Below are 18,623 nucleotides of genomic sequence, written 5' to 3'. Positions count from 1 at the left end.
TGTCTCAAAGTGATTCTCATGCTATAAATCTGAGTTTCTCCCTATTTGTTGCTAAAACTTCATTTGGAGCTATACTAGTGGTATAGCACAAAGCTGACATAGCTGTTCAAGTCTGCAGTCAGCAACCCAGGCAAAACTCTGGCAGTGTGTGAACTGAAAGTTAACATTTTAACTTTAGTTTTTAAGCATCTGAAAATTTAGGAGCACTTTCCTGCCACACAAATTACCTTCTGCCCTGTGATAGACAATTGTCTGAAATAGATGCACTGAGTCAATTTGACACAGGATGTATCTATCATAAAATTCAATATTTTCCTTTTCAAACAACAAAAGTAATCACAGTTTAGTCTTAAAACTGCAGACTGTGTCACAGCACCTTGTAACTAAGGAAAAGTATCCCAGATTAAACATCAGCACCACCACTGTATTTCACATGGCACCTAAAAACCAGTTAGTAGGAGACGACTGTGCCTTCAGCAATTACATAGACCTGTTCAGCTGGCAGTGGGAAGGAAATAGCTTTGTTCTGTGCAGTTTTTTACAATATTTTTTCTTTAGATCTAATTGGCCCTTTATAGGACAAACATGTGATTGTACATATATAACACAGGGGAGGAATAGCAGCCATTTCACTGGGTTTTTTTAATCCATCTAATTTCTATGCCCTCCATAGAAAGATAGATGATGTAAACTGAATAATGAATCACAAAAGGGAAAGCATCACTAAACTCTGGTATTATATTTATTTACTACTGTTTTTTAGTAGGGGAATCTGTAGACACTTTACTGCTTTTAAATGAGCAGCTGTTATTTTCTGTTTTCTCTACTTCAGCTGCGTGGGACTACTAACATCCTAACATCTAATTTAAACAATCTTTAAAAATTCTAAAAGTTGTTTGCGAAATTTAAAGCAATAAAAACTTCATAAAGCCCAACTGTTGATTTTTTTTACTGTTGGGCTAATGATTGTGTTTTAATAAATGAAGCATAACTACACATTTAGAGTCAAAAAAAAATCAATATCTGTTTTCTTATATTGATATTCAAAGTTCAGATTAATTCCCCCCTTTAAGTTTGTTCTGTACATTTCTCAGCATTAAACCTCTAAGAAACTTTGGAAAAAGGTAAAAAGAGCAACCAAATTTAGTTATGATAATTTATAGAAAATGGATCCCATATCAAGTATCTGTTCCTTTTATATCAATTCAGGAGTGAACAAAGAAACACTAACGAAAAAGAGGCTATTAGAACCTTTTGGTAATATTGCGAAAAACAAGCAGCATGACATCCTAGAAACGAAAGGGTCTTCACATCATTTCCCTTCCCCCTCCCCCAGGAGGATGACATTTGCATTGTTAAAAAATACACAGGACTTTAAAGACATTTACTGAATTTTGTTGAAGGGTCTTAAACAAAATTCTTTCTGTAAATGTAGCCAAATTTATATAGTATTTGTCAGAATAAATCCTAATCTTTCTATATTTGGTTTTGTTTGCTAAACTTGTTTAAGATTTTTAAGAGCACTGATCAAATCCTACACACACATTTAACTTCACCAGTTAAGTTCATGCGACCTGGCGGAAATGAAGGTGAGCATGTACACAACTGCTTACAGGACCCAGATCTTACAAGCAAAACAACCTGAAACAAGTTACTCTCTTCTTTTTAAGGATTAAGACAAGACAATCTCTGTTAATTGTGTACATATCCTTTATCTGTAAAATTTATCACTTGTTAACATCATACCAATGTTTTAACAAAGTAAGAGTAGGGGATGCAGTCAAACCTTAGGTAATTCATACAAAACTGCTTTACATTTTGTTGTCACATTTGGCCACAAAGTGGAATTTCTTATCTAAAGGTTCTTAGTGCAACATACTGCAAGTATGCTTTGATTTGCAGCCTAGTTCAAAGTACTTGAAATCATGGGTCACTAGCACAATATACCACAGCATTCCCTGCCAGTCCTCTTCCCTGCTATTTCGGTGCAGTGTTTGTTCCTACTTGCTAGCAGGATCCAGGCGCAGTGTCTTGTAAGCCACTGATGTGTGCAAATATACACACATGTGCATAAAACAAAAACCAGAAGGAGCTTTGTTTTCCTTCTGCTGCTATTCCACATGAAGATGCAATCACAAACCAAGAATGCCTGGATGAACATCACTGGTGGTAAGCTTAAATGGCAGACAAAACAAAGTCTGATCTGTTTAGACTTTTGTACTACTATGGAAAAACAACAGACTTCCAAGGCTGAGTTAGGCTTCACAGTGACACAGCCAAGGGCAACGGAGTTGTTGTCTGGAATTGTACTGTCAATGGAAGGAGGCCTTTGCATGGCACTCACAGCCCCTCTGCAGCCTCACTCCACTGCCCAGCACAGATGTGACATCCTGGCAATTGTTTTTTCCTGTAAAGAAAAAACAAACATAATTCTTTCAGCCCCACCACTCTATATTGAAACCCATGTGTTAAAAGCTGATTTCAAACTCCTGAAGGTTGATAAATCTAAAGGTAGAACTTGTACTGTTGCAAACACCTTCAGCTATTATTCTCATCTGGAAGCTGCCAAAGTGAGATGACTTTCAGGGTCCTGTCCTATCCCTCCAATTCCAATTTCATTATGTCATAGTGAGATGAGGAGACAAAATGATCATGGTGCAAGAACTACTTTCTCTTTTTCCTAATAGGAATGTGCCGTTATAAAGACAAATGGCATACTCACCCCATGGTGCTTTACAAAGCTAAGACAATATTGTAGTCAATAAATTTTTTTCTCAAAACTGCTTCATTGCAAGAATTCCATAGGAAAAACTTCCCCTTTACAAAATGGGCTGAAATTCCATTTTACCATTCTCTAGACATTTTCCATGACCCTAAAGTATTATTTTCCCCCTGTGCTTCATCCTCAAAGAACTTGCTAATATTTATTCCAACTAAACAGTTTAAAATGTGTTAGCTTTTTCCAGGAGTTCCAAGGCAATGTTGTTCCCTAATATAAAAAAAAAATGAAAGGTAGCATTACAAGTGTAGGAGGAATGACGCAGTCATAGCTGAAGATGCATGTCAGAGCCAAGACACAGCATCACATAAACACAGATGGGCTGCAGGGTCCCAGACAGGACCTGGAGCTGAGAAAACCCCAAGTGGTGTCCTCTAGGCCGCCTCATTTTCCCTGTGTGACAGAAGGTGGCACATCACAAACACTGGAAGGGAACCAGGGCTGAGGGAAAGGTTTGGGCACATTTGACCCTCATTCAGCAGGAGAGAAAGCAACACTAATGCAACATATCTCATCTTCCAAGCTGACAGTGCTTGTGGGAGATCCAGCCTGCTGGAATGGGGCAGCATGAAGGCGCTGGGTTTGGGGAAAACACTTGCTGTGGTCCATTTGTGTAATGGCTAAGATGGGTAAGTGTGGGTCTGTCAGGGGGAAGAGTAAAAACTTAGGAAGGGTAGGAAGGGCGCTCAAGCAGAAAGGCTTGAAAAGCATCATCACCAAGCATCCCTTAAGTTTTTGCAACACAAGACAAAATATCACTTGGTTCCATACCTGTGAGAGAGTTCTGAGACAATTAACAGGTTTCCACATGCAAAGTATTTCTGTAGATAATAAAATAATGAAATAAACTACATGTAATCGTCCTAAGAGACAATATTTTTTGTCAAGATTTAGACAAAGTGAGAAGATAACCAGGACTTGGCAACACTTGATTTTTTGCAAAACCACCCTCCTGCCCCCATAACTCCTAAGGGTGGGATTTTTTCTATCATGCTTTCAAAGGGCCCCAGCCTATACCCCAGGTCTTGGCTCCCATTGTGTTGTTTAGGAAATATAAATTAAACCTCCTTTCTCATAAGTGCCAGGAAAGCAGGGCTCTGCAGCCAGTTTCAGGAGCCCTTGCCCAGGTCCTGTAGCTGCTCTGCCCCTTTTGAGGCCCAGCAGGCGATCCCTGGCCACTGGCTGCGCTCAAATGGTCGCTTTCCCACCCCCTGCTGCCTAACTCCATGGAGGAGTAGAGGGAGCACGCCTTGTAATTCAAGTACCTCCTCCCCACAGGGAAAGGACAGGAGGTAAGAGGCAAGTCAGAAGACAGAAAACAAAAGGTTGAGCAACTGCCAGCAGCAAAATAGGGAATTCCAGGAGGGAATGCTGGATTTGGTGGCACCCTGATGAAACGCCAAATTACTAGCCAAATTACTAGCCTTTGCCTTGCTGAGCACTGGGGCCCTGGGCCTCAGGGAACAGGATTAAGATCAATTGGATCAATTCACACAAGTTGGAGGCATTGTTTCAGATTCTCATTGGAGTCACACACATGACATTGCAATGGATTCCACCATATATTTTTAAGTTCTTCTTCAGAACTTAAAGAGTTGTTTGTTTATTCTTACCTCTGAACAAAATTGTAAATTTCTTTGCTATGAAATACATGGAACTATTTTAACAAATCGTTGCTGCACATAAACTATTGCCAGTCATCTAATGGATTATGGATGATACTTTAATTAGGCTGGCCACTTTACTGAGACCAAATCTCAGTGTATCATATCTTGTCTAATTTTAAAATCCTTGATTCATTAACCTCCTTCTCCTCTCCTCTCTTACTTTGCATCCATATTTTATAGATAGATACGTAAATGTATTTACTACAGCTACATATCTTTTTCACATTAGATTAATTTTACTAATTGATCAGCCCATGGTGCAGCTGGAGCCATCTGCAGTGGTGGTTCAATGCATACTGGTTCAAAAATCCTCCATACTGCAAAGATGTGATGCAGTGAAAAATCCCAGTGCTGGGTCCAGTTTTCTAGAGTGTTGCTGGGTTAATGCTGCAACAACAGGCTTTGTCCCTTCTGCAGCTAGCGTGAAGGCAGCATGTATTTCACACTGTGTATTGTGATCTGTATGACAGAAATGTTCTGATGCACATCAAATCAGGTGAATGAGCCAGGGGTGATCTCGTTCTTTCTTCAGAGACTACTAAGACAAACTGCTGCAACTGCTTCAGTTTCTAAGCTGTTCTGTGAAGTCATTTATCTATCTTATCCAGAGGGAAAAAGAGCTTCCCACTGCTCAAGGGTGCCTTCCCCAAAGTAGGAACCAGTGTCATGTGAGAGGCTGGACATCAACATCAGGGTTTATAATGAAGATTTTCTTCTTACTGTGTACTGTGAAAGCATGTGAGCTGCAGCCACACCTGAGGGGACATGAAGGACAGAACAAAGTGTATGGGATTTGTGCTTAATGCCTGATACTTCACACATTTGGAAGGATCATTTCCCTGTTTTCACTTGTAAACCTTGGTTGGAAAATGCTCAATCTGAGGCAGGGAGGGGCCCATTGCTCAACACTTTTCTGTTAGTTTTGTAGTTTTGGAAAAGATATTGTATTCTTTTCTCAGTCCCTGAGTAATCTTAGAGCTACCTACCTGATGAAGTGCCTCTTTATCTCATTGCAGAGTTTTCACAATCAGCTTCATTCACTTTTCTTCATGATTCATGGTGTTTTATCTCTCAGGAGCAGAAGTAAGGCAGTTCTGGGATACACACCAATGAGACTGGTTCTTCTGGTCATCTGCCAAAGCTTGTGGTTATCCGGTTTCAGAAGACAGTGAAAATCATGGCTGTTTATATCAGTCTTTAATAAAATTTACAGCAACCTCTAGAGTTTATTAATTTAGGTAGTTGCTTAAGTTAGAGTCCTGTGTTTATCTCTGTTGCCATTACTATTCAATATCTTAAAGGTGTTGTGAGAAGACACTATTCCTGCTCTCATACCTTCCTACCACTGATGCTCATATTTTGTCTACCCCAGCTTCCACTGTTTCAGCAGACACACAAGGACTTTTTATTTTATAAACAGAGAAAATTTGTAACTCCCAGAACATATGATCACAGCTAACTTCTCCGTGCCTGAAAAGGTGGTCTGTGATGGCTTTTCTGGCAAACTCATAATTTTGACTAGTGATGGTGAAATGTTAAATCCCCATTACATTAACCTACCTTCTGTCTCAAGTACTTGGAATAGCACCAGGCCTTACAGAACAGAATTTCTTTTCTTTTTCCCAAGTTTCCAGCACAGCCTGGAAGGGCAGCTGGCTCTGCCTTGGTGTATTAGAGGCACGGTGCACACTCGGCTGGCTGTTTGACAGAATTTGCTGGGCAAAGGCACAGAGGAGCAGCAGCACAATACAGAAAGCTCTGATGAGCACTGGGATAAAACAGAGGGAGTTTCTCATATGCCTGAAGTCTGGTTTTGGTATAAAGTATTCTTTGCTTTGTGCACTTGTCTCGCTGATGTGCTTCCCCTGCTCTTGATGCCCTCCTATCTTTCCTTTCTTGCTCCTCTCCTCACCACTCTCTTCTGCTCTTTTCCACACCCTCTTCCCCCACCTGCATCCTCTATCTCCTTTTTCCGCCTCTTCTAGAGTTACCCTGTGTGTGAAGCAGCCAATGCTTGGATTTCATGGGCAGTCCCTCATGCCAAGCATCTGGTGCCAAAGCAAATGTCTGGTTAAAATGCTGGTCTGCCTTTGGGATGGTGAGTGCTGCACGATGGACAAAGAACTGCTGGATGTTTGACTGGGGCTTGGCAGCAGCACCTGGGACACCTCTGCCCTTCCCAGCTCACCATGCCTCCCCTCTTCTTTACTCGTCACATGGACAGGGGAAGTTCTTACCTTCCAGCCTGGGGACAGAGGAGCTGCCATCTTCCCTTTCCATGGTGTGGGATTTTAGAGGGTACCTTTGATTAATTGTTTGATAAAAAGCTATTTTGTCCAGATATTTTTGCCAGTGTTTTTCTGATGATTTTTACGCCTAGTAGAAAAATTGATCAGAAGAGAAAATAAAATCATCTTACATACTTTCTTCACTCCTTTTGTCAGGCATAATCTGTTTCATACCACTTTTATTAACAAGATTATTACTGATAGTGGGTGGGTTTTTGACCCTAAAAAACATGTCTCAATTTCCCTCTACAAGACTATTTCACAGGCTGATCAGAAAGCAGGATCTGCTCTTTGAACTGTTTTTTCTTGATTAATCTGGTATTCATACAAAATAAATTAATAAATTTAAGTCTGACATGCTGATTTATTTTCAAGAGCGAGGTCTCACTTTGTAATATTCCTTGAGAAGATTGTGATTCCTCCTCAGTTTTATTTTCTGAGTTCCAGACAGAGGTCATATAAAAATAGTAACATATATAAAAAGATGTTTTTTCTTCAAGCCATTATTCTTAATTACACACAGCCTTGAACCATCCTTTCTCTCCTTAATATTTACACCAGTCCAATGTTTGTGCATTGTTATCATCTCTTCTATCAGTATCATAGTTCCACATGACTAACTCCCCTAATCTTCGTGGCAGGGAGGAGCAGTGGAGTTTGCAATTGTTGTGTATCCCCTGGCAGCCTGACAGATGGAACAATCCCCACACAAGGCTCCACTATCAGCTGGCTCCTCTCATTACCTGGCAGTGAACTGGCCGCCTCGGAAAGCTGCTCACGGACGAGGAACTCTGCCATGGCAGCCCCAGATGGGCTCGGGCCAGATTCCTGACTTCCCTGCTGGTCTCAGCTCAGCAGTTTTACAGCTAACTAATTTTACAAGTATCTTGCACTGATTGCACACATGCAATTGCACACTGAGCTGGGTCAGGGGACTCATATGGCTGAAAAGCAACGTGGAAAAAGGACACTGGTGCAAATGAGAAGGAGAAAGGCAAAGCACTCAGCAGTGTAAACTGTGGAGGAACATGTGCTGGCCAGGGGGACTTGGCCTCTGATTAAAGTCACTGGTGGCAGGCTGTCCTCCCCTTTCTGTAAGAAACCTTCCCCCAGTGCCAGCCTGTGTGGATGGGGCAGATTCCCCACCCATGACTTTTAAAGTGGAAGGAAAACGGCACTTCCACAATAGGATATGCAATTACTCTTTAATATCGCAACAGAGGTAGCTCGGGTAAGCACTGACTGCTTACACTATGGGCAGAGTTCTTTGAGAGGGACTCCCAGAGAGGCCACACAGCTCTTCTTTCATGAAGTAACAGTTTAGTGTGGAGAAAGCACCTCACTACTTCTTTACAGAAGGTGTTTAGGTGTTTCTGTTCACTTAGAGCAGGACAGTCCTAGCAATAATGCTACTCACCTGGATGTTCCTACAAAAAAAATTATCTTGGATAAAACACTGCACCACTGCTGTCCACATCTTAACAGAAGTAGACTTTCTCCTAGCAGTGATTGAGGTCTGTCTCAGTTTTGCCAGAATGGGACAGTTGTGGCTAAGGAAAGAGGCCAGGTCCCCAAAATTCCGCATTTCTCCGGCTTATATAACAACTACTGAAGTCCACTAGTTTAATTTCTGATGGCTCAAAGTGAGCATATATAGAGCCCATTAATAATACAGGCATGTCCAAGAAAAACTGGGAGAAAAGAATTAGGAAAAAAATCCCTAAAACCTCACAAAGAATCTAATCATGATTGGGTGAGAAAAGAATGTGGCTGTGGATTGATGGATGATGTGCAGATATTTTCTGTTAGAGACTTATGAAGTAAGTAGAAAGTCCAGATGTTTCAGAGACAGTAAATAGCTCAATATTTCTGAAATGGGTGTTGTCAAGGGAGAAAGTTAACACTGAGATGCCCAAATATGTTATTATCTTCCACTTGGCTTTATTAGTTGGTGTCTAGCTGAGGTTTTCTTCTAAAAAGAAAAGCATTTTGACCTTCATCTAGGCAATTTTTTTTTTAGTTATTTCAACTAAACATATCAGGCAGGCATTTGTAACAAATTTGGATCCTAGTATAGGACCTGGTTGCTGTTGTACATGACCAGAGAAGTGGTACGAACATCATGATTGTGGGCTGGTGTAATCTTCAGTCCAGTTTTATCTGTATTGCAGAAACCTAGAGGCTGGAGATTTCACTCAAAGGCACAGAAATTGCTCTATACTCACACATCTGTAACTTAAAAGTTCACTTCCTGTCCCCCTCACAAGTCTTTATAGATTTGCACCTAGCCAATTCTGCTTGGAAACAGACATTGTCCTGCACTGTTAGTATCCCCATCTTTTGTTTTCCACTGTCAGTAGGTCTGTTGCTCTTTCTGTTGCTACATATCCTCAGCCTTGAAGAAGCTCCAGGTCACTCAGCCAGCTCACATTAATGAGTTGCTTAAAAGATAAACTTAAATCGCAGCTTTGATTTGTGATTTGCTCTGCTAATGCTTAAATCAGTAATAGTTCTTCAATACTGTGACACCTAAGCAAGCCACAGCTTTGCAGTAGATTTGTCTTGACATTTTATTTTGGTGGTTTTTCAAAAAGAGATCAAACCTTGCCTCCAGGCTTTGGTCCAGTCAACCCAGTGGCTTCCCTAGTAGCAGCACACCTGGCAGAGTCTTCTGCAGTCTGCAGAAAGTTTTCTCCACCACTGCTGGGGTTTGGCTGCTGGTTCACTGTTCCTCTCAGCAGGATCTTACTGCTTGGTGCCAGGATTTTCATCTGCAGTCTCTGGGCTGTCCTTCCACCAGCTCTGCAGGGATGGAGGAACAACTCTGCCTTCCAGAAAGTACTCTGTGTCCTTTACAGGTGTTCAGGTGTTCATAGGGATCTTTTTAAAACTTCTCACCAATTAATCTTTGGTAACTTCTGTTATTCTTGACCTGATAGGCATTGGGTATTTTGACTTTTTGTCCTTTCTGGATTAAGGGCTTTCAGACCCAAAAATCCTTACAACCTTTCATACATACATTAGTGAATGCTCTTCCAATGGCTTGGAAGATATATAAATACTCTTTCCCTGGAAAAAAACGAGTGAGCTGTACTCATTCCTTCCTTCCTCACTTTGCAGGCTTTGTGCTATTTATGGCTCAGCACCCACCCCCAGAGTCTGTTCCCCCAGTTTACTACAGCATATTCTGTACCTGCATTCACACCACAAGGAGTCACAACTCCTAAAGGTGAAGACATCGTATACTGCAAGTCTGATAGATTGAAAGTCTGATACTTTCCCCTTAGTAACTGCATTTCTTCAAAGAATTTTAAGTAAGTAACTCATACTCACACCATCTGAGACAGACTGGCAGGTTTTGTTGCTTCTTGTCCTCTCTACAAGGAAAATATGGTCAGGAATAGAATTTAATTTAAATTTTAAGATTTCTACCTATTTTACAAAATCTTTTAATAATCCCTAATGGCAATTCCAAAAAAACTTGTATCATAAATAATACTTTCCTTGGACCTGAGGTGTGGCATATGTATATGTGTGTGTGTATAAAGACAGACTCACACTTCTTCCTTTTTGTACAAAAATGTTGTTCCTCAGCACCTGAGAGCACCTGAAGCATTAGAAATGGAGAGAGCAGAACAAAGGACAGTATGTAGGCTCAAAGTGTGACCAGCATATGCAAAATGTAATCATTGTTGGGACCACTAAAAATTCCATGACCAGCAATGATTTATTAGTAGTGCAGAATCCAGGGAAACACTCCCTTCTAAATTATTGTTTCTCTGACTCTAAGCGTTCAATATATTCCCATCTTGAGCCAGGGAATTTATTTTCTCCTCTCCTCTATGTTTTTCTGTGGTTTGCATTATCATTCACTAAATATACTTGGACATGACATTACTTTTCTTGAGGTACAGATTTGAAAACTTCTGTGACTCCCCCTTTGACCCTCCACCATTTCAGGAATTTCATAATTAAATCAGTAACTCACACTCCCATAATGAACGGGACCTCTTTTTTGGTGTTATATAAATTACATACTTTTCAAATAAAAAGGGCAGACTAACAAAACTTATCTAGAACTCACTAGATTGAAAGGCTTGAAATATGTAATTTTCATGTTTACACAATTTCTCCCTTTCTTCTAGAAGATATGTATAAGTAAAGTTGAAAATCTGCCACTGAGACAGCTTAAAAGTAGATCTAAAATATAAATTCTTACCATTTTGTCTGGAAAGCTACCATTCTTCTGTCACCAACTATTTTCATTAACAACTTACATGCTTGATGGAAGTCTTTTTCTGTACTAATTACTCCAATTTTCAAGAAACCAGAGGATGAAGTATTTGTCATTAAGGGCCAAAAAGAATAAGTAAAGTTACTTGGGTCTTAAATGAGCCAGACCAAAAAGTATCATATTGCCTACACTATTACTACATGCTCAGTTTGATAAGCCATTGATGTCAGGTTTGGCCAACACTAAGTTTGTCTTGGCTGTGAATTTGCTGAAGATGTTACCAAATACACTGAGGATTGGGGAATCTTCTGATTGCAACATTGAGAAAAGGAGGGGGCAGACTCAGCTTTCAGAGAATCAATCCACACAGGTACCCACTGATGTTTCATGGCGGCCTTTGCAGAGATGCTGCTAACTGTGAGAAGGAGATGTGCCCCACTATTGCTCTAATACCAATTAAGGAAAAGAAAGAGCACACAAAGGTGAAATTTCCAAAACTCAGTAAACCTGTGTTTCACTGCTAAAGACAAAGAAGAAAGAGATTCCAGTGTGATCTAGAGATGGGTAGTTTTTGTTACCTCCTTTGCAAAGAAGGCAGGAGAAGCAGAAAATATCTGCCAGAAAACGGGTAAGATGGGCCATATAAAACAACAGACAAAGATATATCAGCTGAGCCAAAAAATTTTTAATTGGGATGCTGGTCTGGGAGTTCACAGCTTTGTAGCCATGTAAAGGCTGGTGCTTGACTCTTACTCTTTCTTTTGCTAAGATGCTAGACAAATTCATCTTTTGAAAATTAGCACATGTGACTAAATACACAATGATAAAAGCACTTATATTATTTCCATAAATTCCCCTGACAGCCATTTGAATGCAAATTGAGCAGAAAGAAACCCTGTATAAATGAATTAACAAGGAAAGGCAGGGGGGGGATGTGGGGAAAGAAACAGGACTGAATATAGACATACTAGATACAACCTCTTAAAAATAGAGTTGGTTCATATTCAATATAATTGAAGAAGGCATTTCAAAAACCATTATTTAGGGTCAGAGGACTCTTAATTTATCCAGCTTGAGTGCACTGATACAGTCAAGATAGTGAAACGTTTCATCTATTTCAATACTGCAAACCAGGAACTGCCTGTGATGTGTTTGCTTTCTTCCTTTTGTCTCCATGAACAGAAGACACAGCAACCTCATAATTGAAAAGATAACATCACAAAATTGAAATGATACAGCACAAAAATTGTGCCACATGTTTAGAATATGCAGTAAACAAATCTCGTTTTGGTGAGGCTCTGTTACAGTGCTTGCTGACCTGGCATGTGCAAGCTGTGTAAGATTGATGACTGTTAGAAGATTTACAAGAAAGCTAAAATTAAGCAGGTAACCAGTTCATTTTATCTTGAAAACAGTGAAATGAGATGAAAGTTTATACCAGTTTGGAGTGTGGTATATTATTTAGACTGTTTTTTTCTGAGAAAGGGATACACAGGTCAGTGGGAACTTTTGGTTCCCAGTGCTGCTGCTGCTCTACATTGCCACAGTGGAACCTGAGGCTGTGACACTGGTGCTAACACCAGGGGCTGAAGATGAGGAACAAGGGCAGAAATAAACTTCTCCTCATAAACTCACACCAAAGAAACCAGAGGGAGACTGCAGGTTCACCTGGGTATTAGTCATCCCAAAGCATTTCATTGGAAAGCATTAGTGGAAATAAGATGGACGGAACTTAATCTGGTATGAAGTAGTACGGAGAAAACAACTCCAGAGGGAAACCAGAAAGAAAAAAGGCATATACTCTCTCCACAGGTACCTAAAACAAGCATCTGCTGCAATACAGATCATTAAGAGCAGTAGGTAGGAACAGACCTATTGTAAAACCAAGTATGGGTTGCAAGAAGTAGCACTAGTGACTCACTGTTGAACAGTGTTAAATTGCCATTCAGCTCTGGTGAGTCAGGGATAACTGTACAGATGGATATATCATGTTCAGAAAAGATGTAATATCATGACACTTCTAATTTACAAGTGTATTTTCATTTGAAAAGAAGTTACTTAATCACAAATAACTTCAGTTTAAAGAAAATTTTTAATTTCTTTCCCTATTTTTCCAATAAAACTATAATTATTTAACATAGTTAAAAATATTTGAGGCTGAAGTAGCCACATGGCACAACTCAGTTTAAATAGAATCAGTTTGAACTTCGCTTCAAAATTAGAAACTGATGATTTGAATTATAGCAAAAACCAAACAACACGTTTAAATAACAACATGGACTGTCCAACAATCCAACAGTGAGGGTTTGAAATAGGCAATAGAACAGATTCCAGACTCTGAACAGATATCCTTTCTTTATGGCTAACTGGGTTTAACTTCACACGGTTTAAAAGATATATGTGAATGTCTAGCTACAGCTGAAAGAAATTAACTACATCCAACAGATCCTTTCTTGTACAGACCACATAAAAAGATAAATCTATGAAATGCTTAGACAAAAGACTCCTTAAAATTAGTCTTTCATGAAAACCATCATTCAATCATCTTCTTAATGTGACCCAAGATATAAGTATACAAGGCCTGTACCAGGTGAAATTACACCATTGTACACATTGCCTATCTAAAACTCTAGTACTGCAATGCAAAACATAGCTTTTATCCCAAAGGACTCTCTAAAAAAACTAAAACCCAAGCCATGCTGGGGACACAACCTTGTCTCCCCTGCAGAACAGCTGCAGAAAAGAATCATAACTGTTTGCAAGGTACAAGAGGACTGCATGCTAGTTGTGATTAGTGAAATCAAGCCCCTTGTTACGAGACAAATTTCATTGAGTTACCAAAGTGAAAGTGCATTGGGAAGCTTAACATGAAAGGATTACAAACTTGCTTTGCTGGTCTCATCTGTGGGAGGCCTTAGTTGCATAGGGAAAGCACTGCAGTGAGAGCCTATGCTCAAGCACCAGCACTGCTTCAGAGTTCAGATGATCTTTAGGTCAAAATCATTCTGCATTTGATCTCCCTCCCTGCCAAATGGAAGAAAAAAAGTCCTCACTTTTGTAAAGAACAGAGTGAGGCTTAATGCTGTGGGCTTGTAAAGCTATTTGAATAACAAAGGAGACAGAGCCATAGTAGAATAATGATGCTAAGTCAGGATGTTCCAACAACACAAGACTACGGCACTGATTAAATATTGATGTGAGAAGGAGAATTGGTAGAAATAGATCATTATATCAGACAAAACATCTTCCCTAGAGAGCTAACAGATAGTACTGCCCAGACAGACATTCAAAGGCACTCCATGAAACCTAGATAAAAATGGGGAAATATTGACACAACTTCATCCGTTTTAACTGTTGTTCTGTCTGGATAGCAAGATAGCTGCAGGTCATGCGGCAGTTGCTGCCTGCAAATATGCATGCTTAAAACTATTACCTACACCTCTACACAATTGTTCATGTGAAGATGGTCTGAATGTCAGCAGCACAACAGGTCTCAGCTCATATCAAACAGACAATGGAGGTTCTGTGGGAGGCTCCAGACAAAACTGGCATCCTTGAAAGACAGCACCACATCCTTAATACTCTCCACACCAAGTTGTATGTCAAATTCTAAAAACTGCCCTTTCTCCCAGCAAGATTTTAATTACTTGAAAGGGGGAGAGGGAATCTGAGATAACCAGTCAATTAAGAAAATATTTCCCAGAATGATTTTGAGATGTTGTCTGACAATGGTCTGAGCAGGGCTACGGCATTGTGCCATGTTGTTAAGGAAGCTAAGTTGTGCTGTTAGGCAGCCTTTGTGCTGAACTGTGCCACAGACACCGCCTTCCACAGAGAAGATGTTGTCTGTAGCCAAGTCACTGCTCAAGGCATTCCCAGGCCTCATAGTTACTATGGCTGTACAAGAAGGAGGTAACACATCCTTTGGATGTTGGGGCCTTTTTCAGGATCTTGGAGATCAAGAAATTAAGCAGCAAATGAATAAAAGCTTAGGCTTTTAGCTGAATAGGTAAGGTGAGGACCAGTGTTCTGAAACCAGTCGGTTTCTGGGCAGGCACCAGACCTACCTATTCAGAGAACTGCACAATGACCTTGAGATGGAAAAAAATAAAGCAAGCCTGTCTGTCCTGCAGAAAAAAGGCAAGCAGAGTGACCCGGCCAGTCAGAGAGAAAAAAATGTGCCTCTTCTACCTGATCCCTCAAGACCCACATCCATGATACCATGACCAAGGATTAGGGGGCTGTTTTGAAGGTGATGGATCAAGAAACTAAGCCTCTGTTTCGGAACTACATTTGTCCGACATGAGGGAGGGTGATTCTCATCATCCCCTCTAGACAGGTTACATAGATTTGCCAAATTCAACATGCACTCATTCTCTGCTAAGGAAATGCTCTCTTGCTCAAAATATTTTTGTTCTGTCTTTCCATTCATTGAAGACTTTTCATCCACTGGACACTCTTTCCATGCTGTGTAAATGCTGCAGATATACAGAGAATTCACTGATGGAGGGAAAAAGGTATAATCCCAAAGGTTTGTGAGACCACCAGCACTATAGGGAGCTGCAAATCCCCATAAAAGGGTTGATAAACTGCTTTAGCATGAAGGTGGGCCAGTCATGACCTAATTTTGACATTTGGCATAACTGAAGGACGACAGGGAATTTTACTGGGCATCAAAACCAGACCATGTGCTGTTTGAAAAGTTGTGTTAAAAAGACAGATAGAGAAATGAGGATAGATGAAAAAATTTCAAAATAAAGTTAATTATAGGTATGTATATCTGACACTAAAGTAGTTCTGGTAACAGAATCTCACATTTACATCCTCTGAAACATCAGTGTAATATTTTTTATTGTTTTTCAACACATTTGTCTGAGTGCATTTTGAGCATACACAAGGATCTTTCCTACAGGACTCTTTAATTGAGTTACTTTGGTAATGTTTTTCTCTCTCAATTTTCTATAACTTTTTGTTCAAGAAACTGAATCTGATATACTGTAGCCTTAAAGTAACCACAGAATAGAGACATGCAGAACAGACACTGCTCAATAGAAGCAAGTCATTTTAACAGGTGAAGAAAAATCCGAGCGATTCTGAAGGAGAAATAAATACTGAAACATTTTATGTATTCCAGCTATCACAGCCCATAAATGATTACATGAAAGAGATATTTTGTAAAACGCATGTAGACAAGATTTTTCCTTTGTTCTGTAACCACAGATAAGGTTAAAGTTTCCTCATAGGAAACTTTAAAATGGGGGAAAAAATGATGGCATTTACCTTACCGTATGGAGGTCTACATATGTCAGTACAGTGGTGGTATCCAACATGCTTATCTGCACTCCCACTTGACTCTACATCTGTCTAACTACCCAGGAGAGTGATGCATCTGGAAAGGTTGAATAGGCCAAGGGAGTTTACATGTATTTTGCAATGTTCTTGAGAAAATTTACTGGAGAGAGGTCAACATGTCTTTTTTCTTGTATCTCTTTGCATTAAATAAAAACACATTGTATGTTATTTGAACACCCTGACAACTACGTTTATTTATTAGTTTGTTTGTTTTTGCTAAGAATGCAGAAACATATTTGAAACTGTTTGCTTTTGAGAACCTTGTATGCAAGGGGAATGCTTGAGAGGGCGTAATATGAGGATTAGTACTGAGCAACAGATGTAGATGAAGAGAAAAAACAGGTTTCTGATGGAACAGATTACAGCAGAAAATGCTTTCTGAAGAAGTTCATAGAGTTGCAGTCCAAAAATTAGCATCTTTTTTATTTATGGTAGTGATTCATGGTAGCCTGTGACAGGATGGATGGGAATGGGGCATGAGAGAAATGGTGGGGAGGGTTGAGCAGTGCCAAGGAAAAGGACTGGCCCGGGGGAGGGGAGGCCTTTCACATGCCTTTTCTGTCCATGCAGCCGGTCAAGGCACAGGCTTTGATCTGCCCAGGATGACAGTGAGCCAAACTGTCCCTCATTCAAATGAATCCACCAGACAGTTGTGAGACATTCCTCAAAGGGTCACCAGCAAAGGGCTGTGGAGGAGGGCAGCTCTGGCCATACTCCTGTATAACATCTCAGAGTCTCACCACCTGCTGCAATTTCCCCCCACATCAGGCTCAATTTGTATGCAAATTCTCCCTCATTTATTCTTGCTCCCTTCGGAAAGGACAAATTAAGTATAATAACTGTAATTGCTTTAATAACATGAAGAAAACGACACCTTTATGGGACCAATAATCAAAGACTGAGACTGTAATACAGCATGACAGGTGTGAAGGCATGCCACCAGCAGTGATTTTCCCATTTCAGTATTTCTTTCCTCACCTCGAAAACTGCTTGTCTCAGTGAGGCAGGCATGGCTGGTGCATGGCTGTAAACTCCACACTGTTCCTGACAAGCCAGTCAGGGTTCCTGTGGTAGAGGCACTGCTGGCAAGCAGCAGCTCTGCCGGAGCAGCGACTGTGGGTCATCAGCACCCGGCTCTGGAGGAGGACATGGGGTGGCATCACCTGGTGAGGCAGGGCCGCTATTGAGGCCTCCTCAAACTCGTGTCTCCCCTCAGCTCTGTGGCAAACAAATCTCTATGGCTAATAGGTCACAGGCTCGGGCAAATGGCCATCCCTAAGGAGGCCTCAGTGCCGGACATCTCAGTCCATTCAGAATGGTGGGCCACATCTCACTGGGGTCACCTTCTGCATGCCTCATGCTGAACCAGACATTATCTATTTTTGGCAACTTTTTCTGGTTTGATTCTGACATTAGTAAATGAGAATCAACTTTCAGCATAGTCAGCTGGAGCAAGGCACAGTTGACCTTGGCTTTTAGTTATACTCAAAGCCATCTACTAACAATTACATTTTCTAGTTACTTGCATTGTAACCTGTAATTTTGATCATAAAAGAGTCTCAGAACTATCCCCCTGTAATAGTCTCTGCTTTGATAAAAGATAAACCCACCATCAAAGATCAATTACTGCATGAACCAGAGTTCCCACCCAAAATAACCAGACATGGAAGCACAAAAGATGGTGAGAAAATGGGCCTTCATGCATATTCTGATGGAGAAAGAACACAATACTGTGTCTCATCTGGACACAACTATGAATTAACTGGTCCTTGGGTGCCAGGGGAATTCCAGACCGGTATTAACAACCACTCCAAGGGCACACTTGCATGACACGGGAGAGAGATGTGCAAACAGGTGTGAATATCAAGGGGTTTTAAAATTCTATATGCAGGCAGAAATTAAAAGGATCCAGTCACTAACTGGAAACACTGACTAGTAGTGAACACCTCCTCAGGCCTTAATCAGGTTAGATGCAAAACGGTTCACACAGACAAAGTGCTTGAGAACATCCTAATCACTGGTATCCAGGTAGTATAAAGTACCAAACTTGAAAGAAAGAACAGTTTCTGTTTAATTTGTTTTGAGCCAAAACCTAAAAGCAAAACTGCTTTCTGAATCTCTCAGATTCAGAAAAAAGCACGCAGAACAAGATTTATCATCCCACAGCAGTTTCATGGAAGATCTGTCCTTATTATTGAGAACCTAGAAAACAAGATATTTCTAATCTACAAACACTGTATGCATTTCTTTAATGTCTATGTCACCAATATATCTACATATGAGATATGTAGATATTCATATGT

The 18,623-nt window shown here is 40.4% G+C and overlaps 1 protein-coding gene across 1 annotated transcript in view; it reads right to left on the bottom strand.

Annotated features, from left to right (window-relative positions):
• Positions 1-1,692: 1,692 nt before the first annotated feature.
• Positions 1,693-18,623, bottom strand: part of ARL15 (ADP ribosylation factor like GTPase 15) — a 251,818-nt gene continuing 234,887 nt past the window's right edge. Inside the window, exon 8 of the mRNA XM_032095496.1 lies at positions 1,693-2,407. Coding sequence (XP_031951387.1) covers positions 2,360-2,407 — 48 coding nt within the window. The 3' untranslated portion in view covers positions 1,693-2,359. The remainder of the gene's footprint in view (positions 2,408-18,623) is intronic.

This window comes from Corvus moneduloides, chromosome Z, assembly GCF_009650955.1.
Source record: "Corvus moneduloides isolate bCorMon1 chromosome Z, bCorMon1.pri, whole genome shotgun sequence".
NCBI classification, from domain to species: domain Eukaryota; kingdom Metazoa; phylum Chordata; class Aves; order Passeriformes; family Corvidae; genus Corvus; species Corvus moneduloides.
This window is presented reverse-complemented; position numbering and strand designations above follow the sequence as displayed.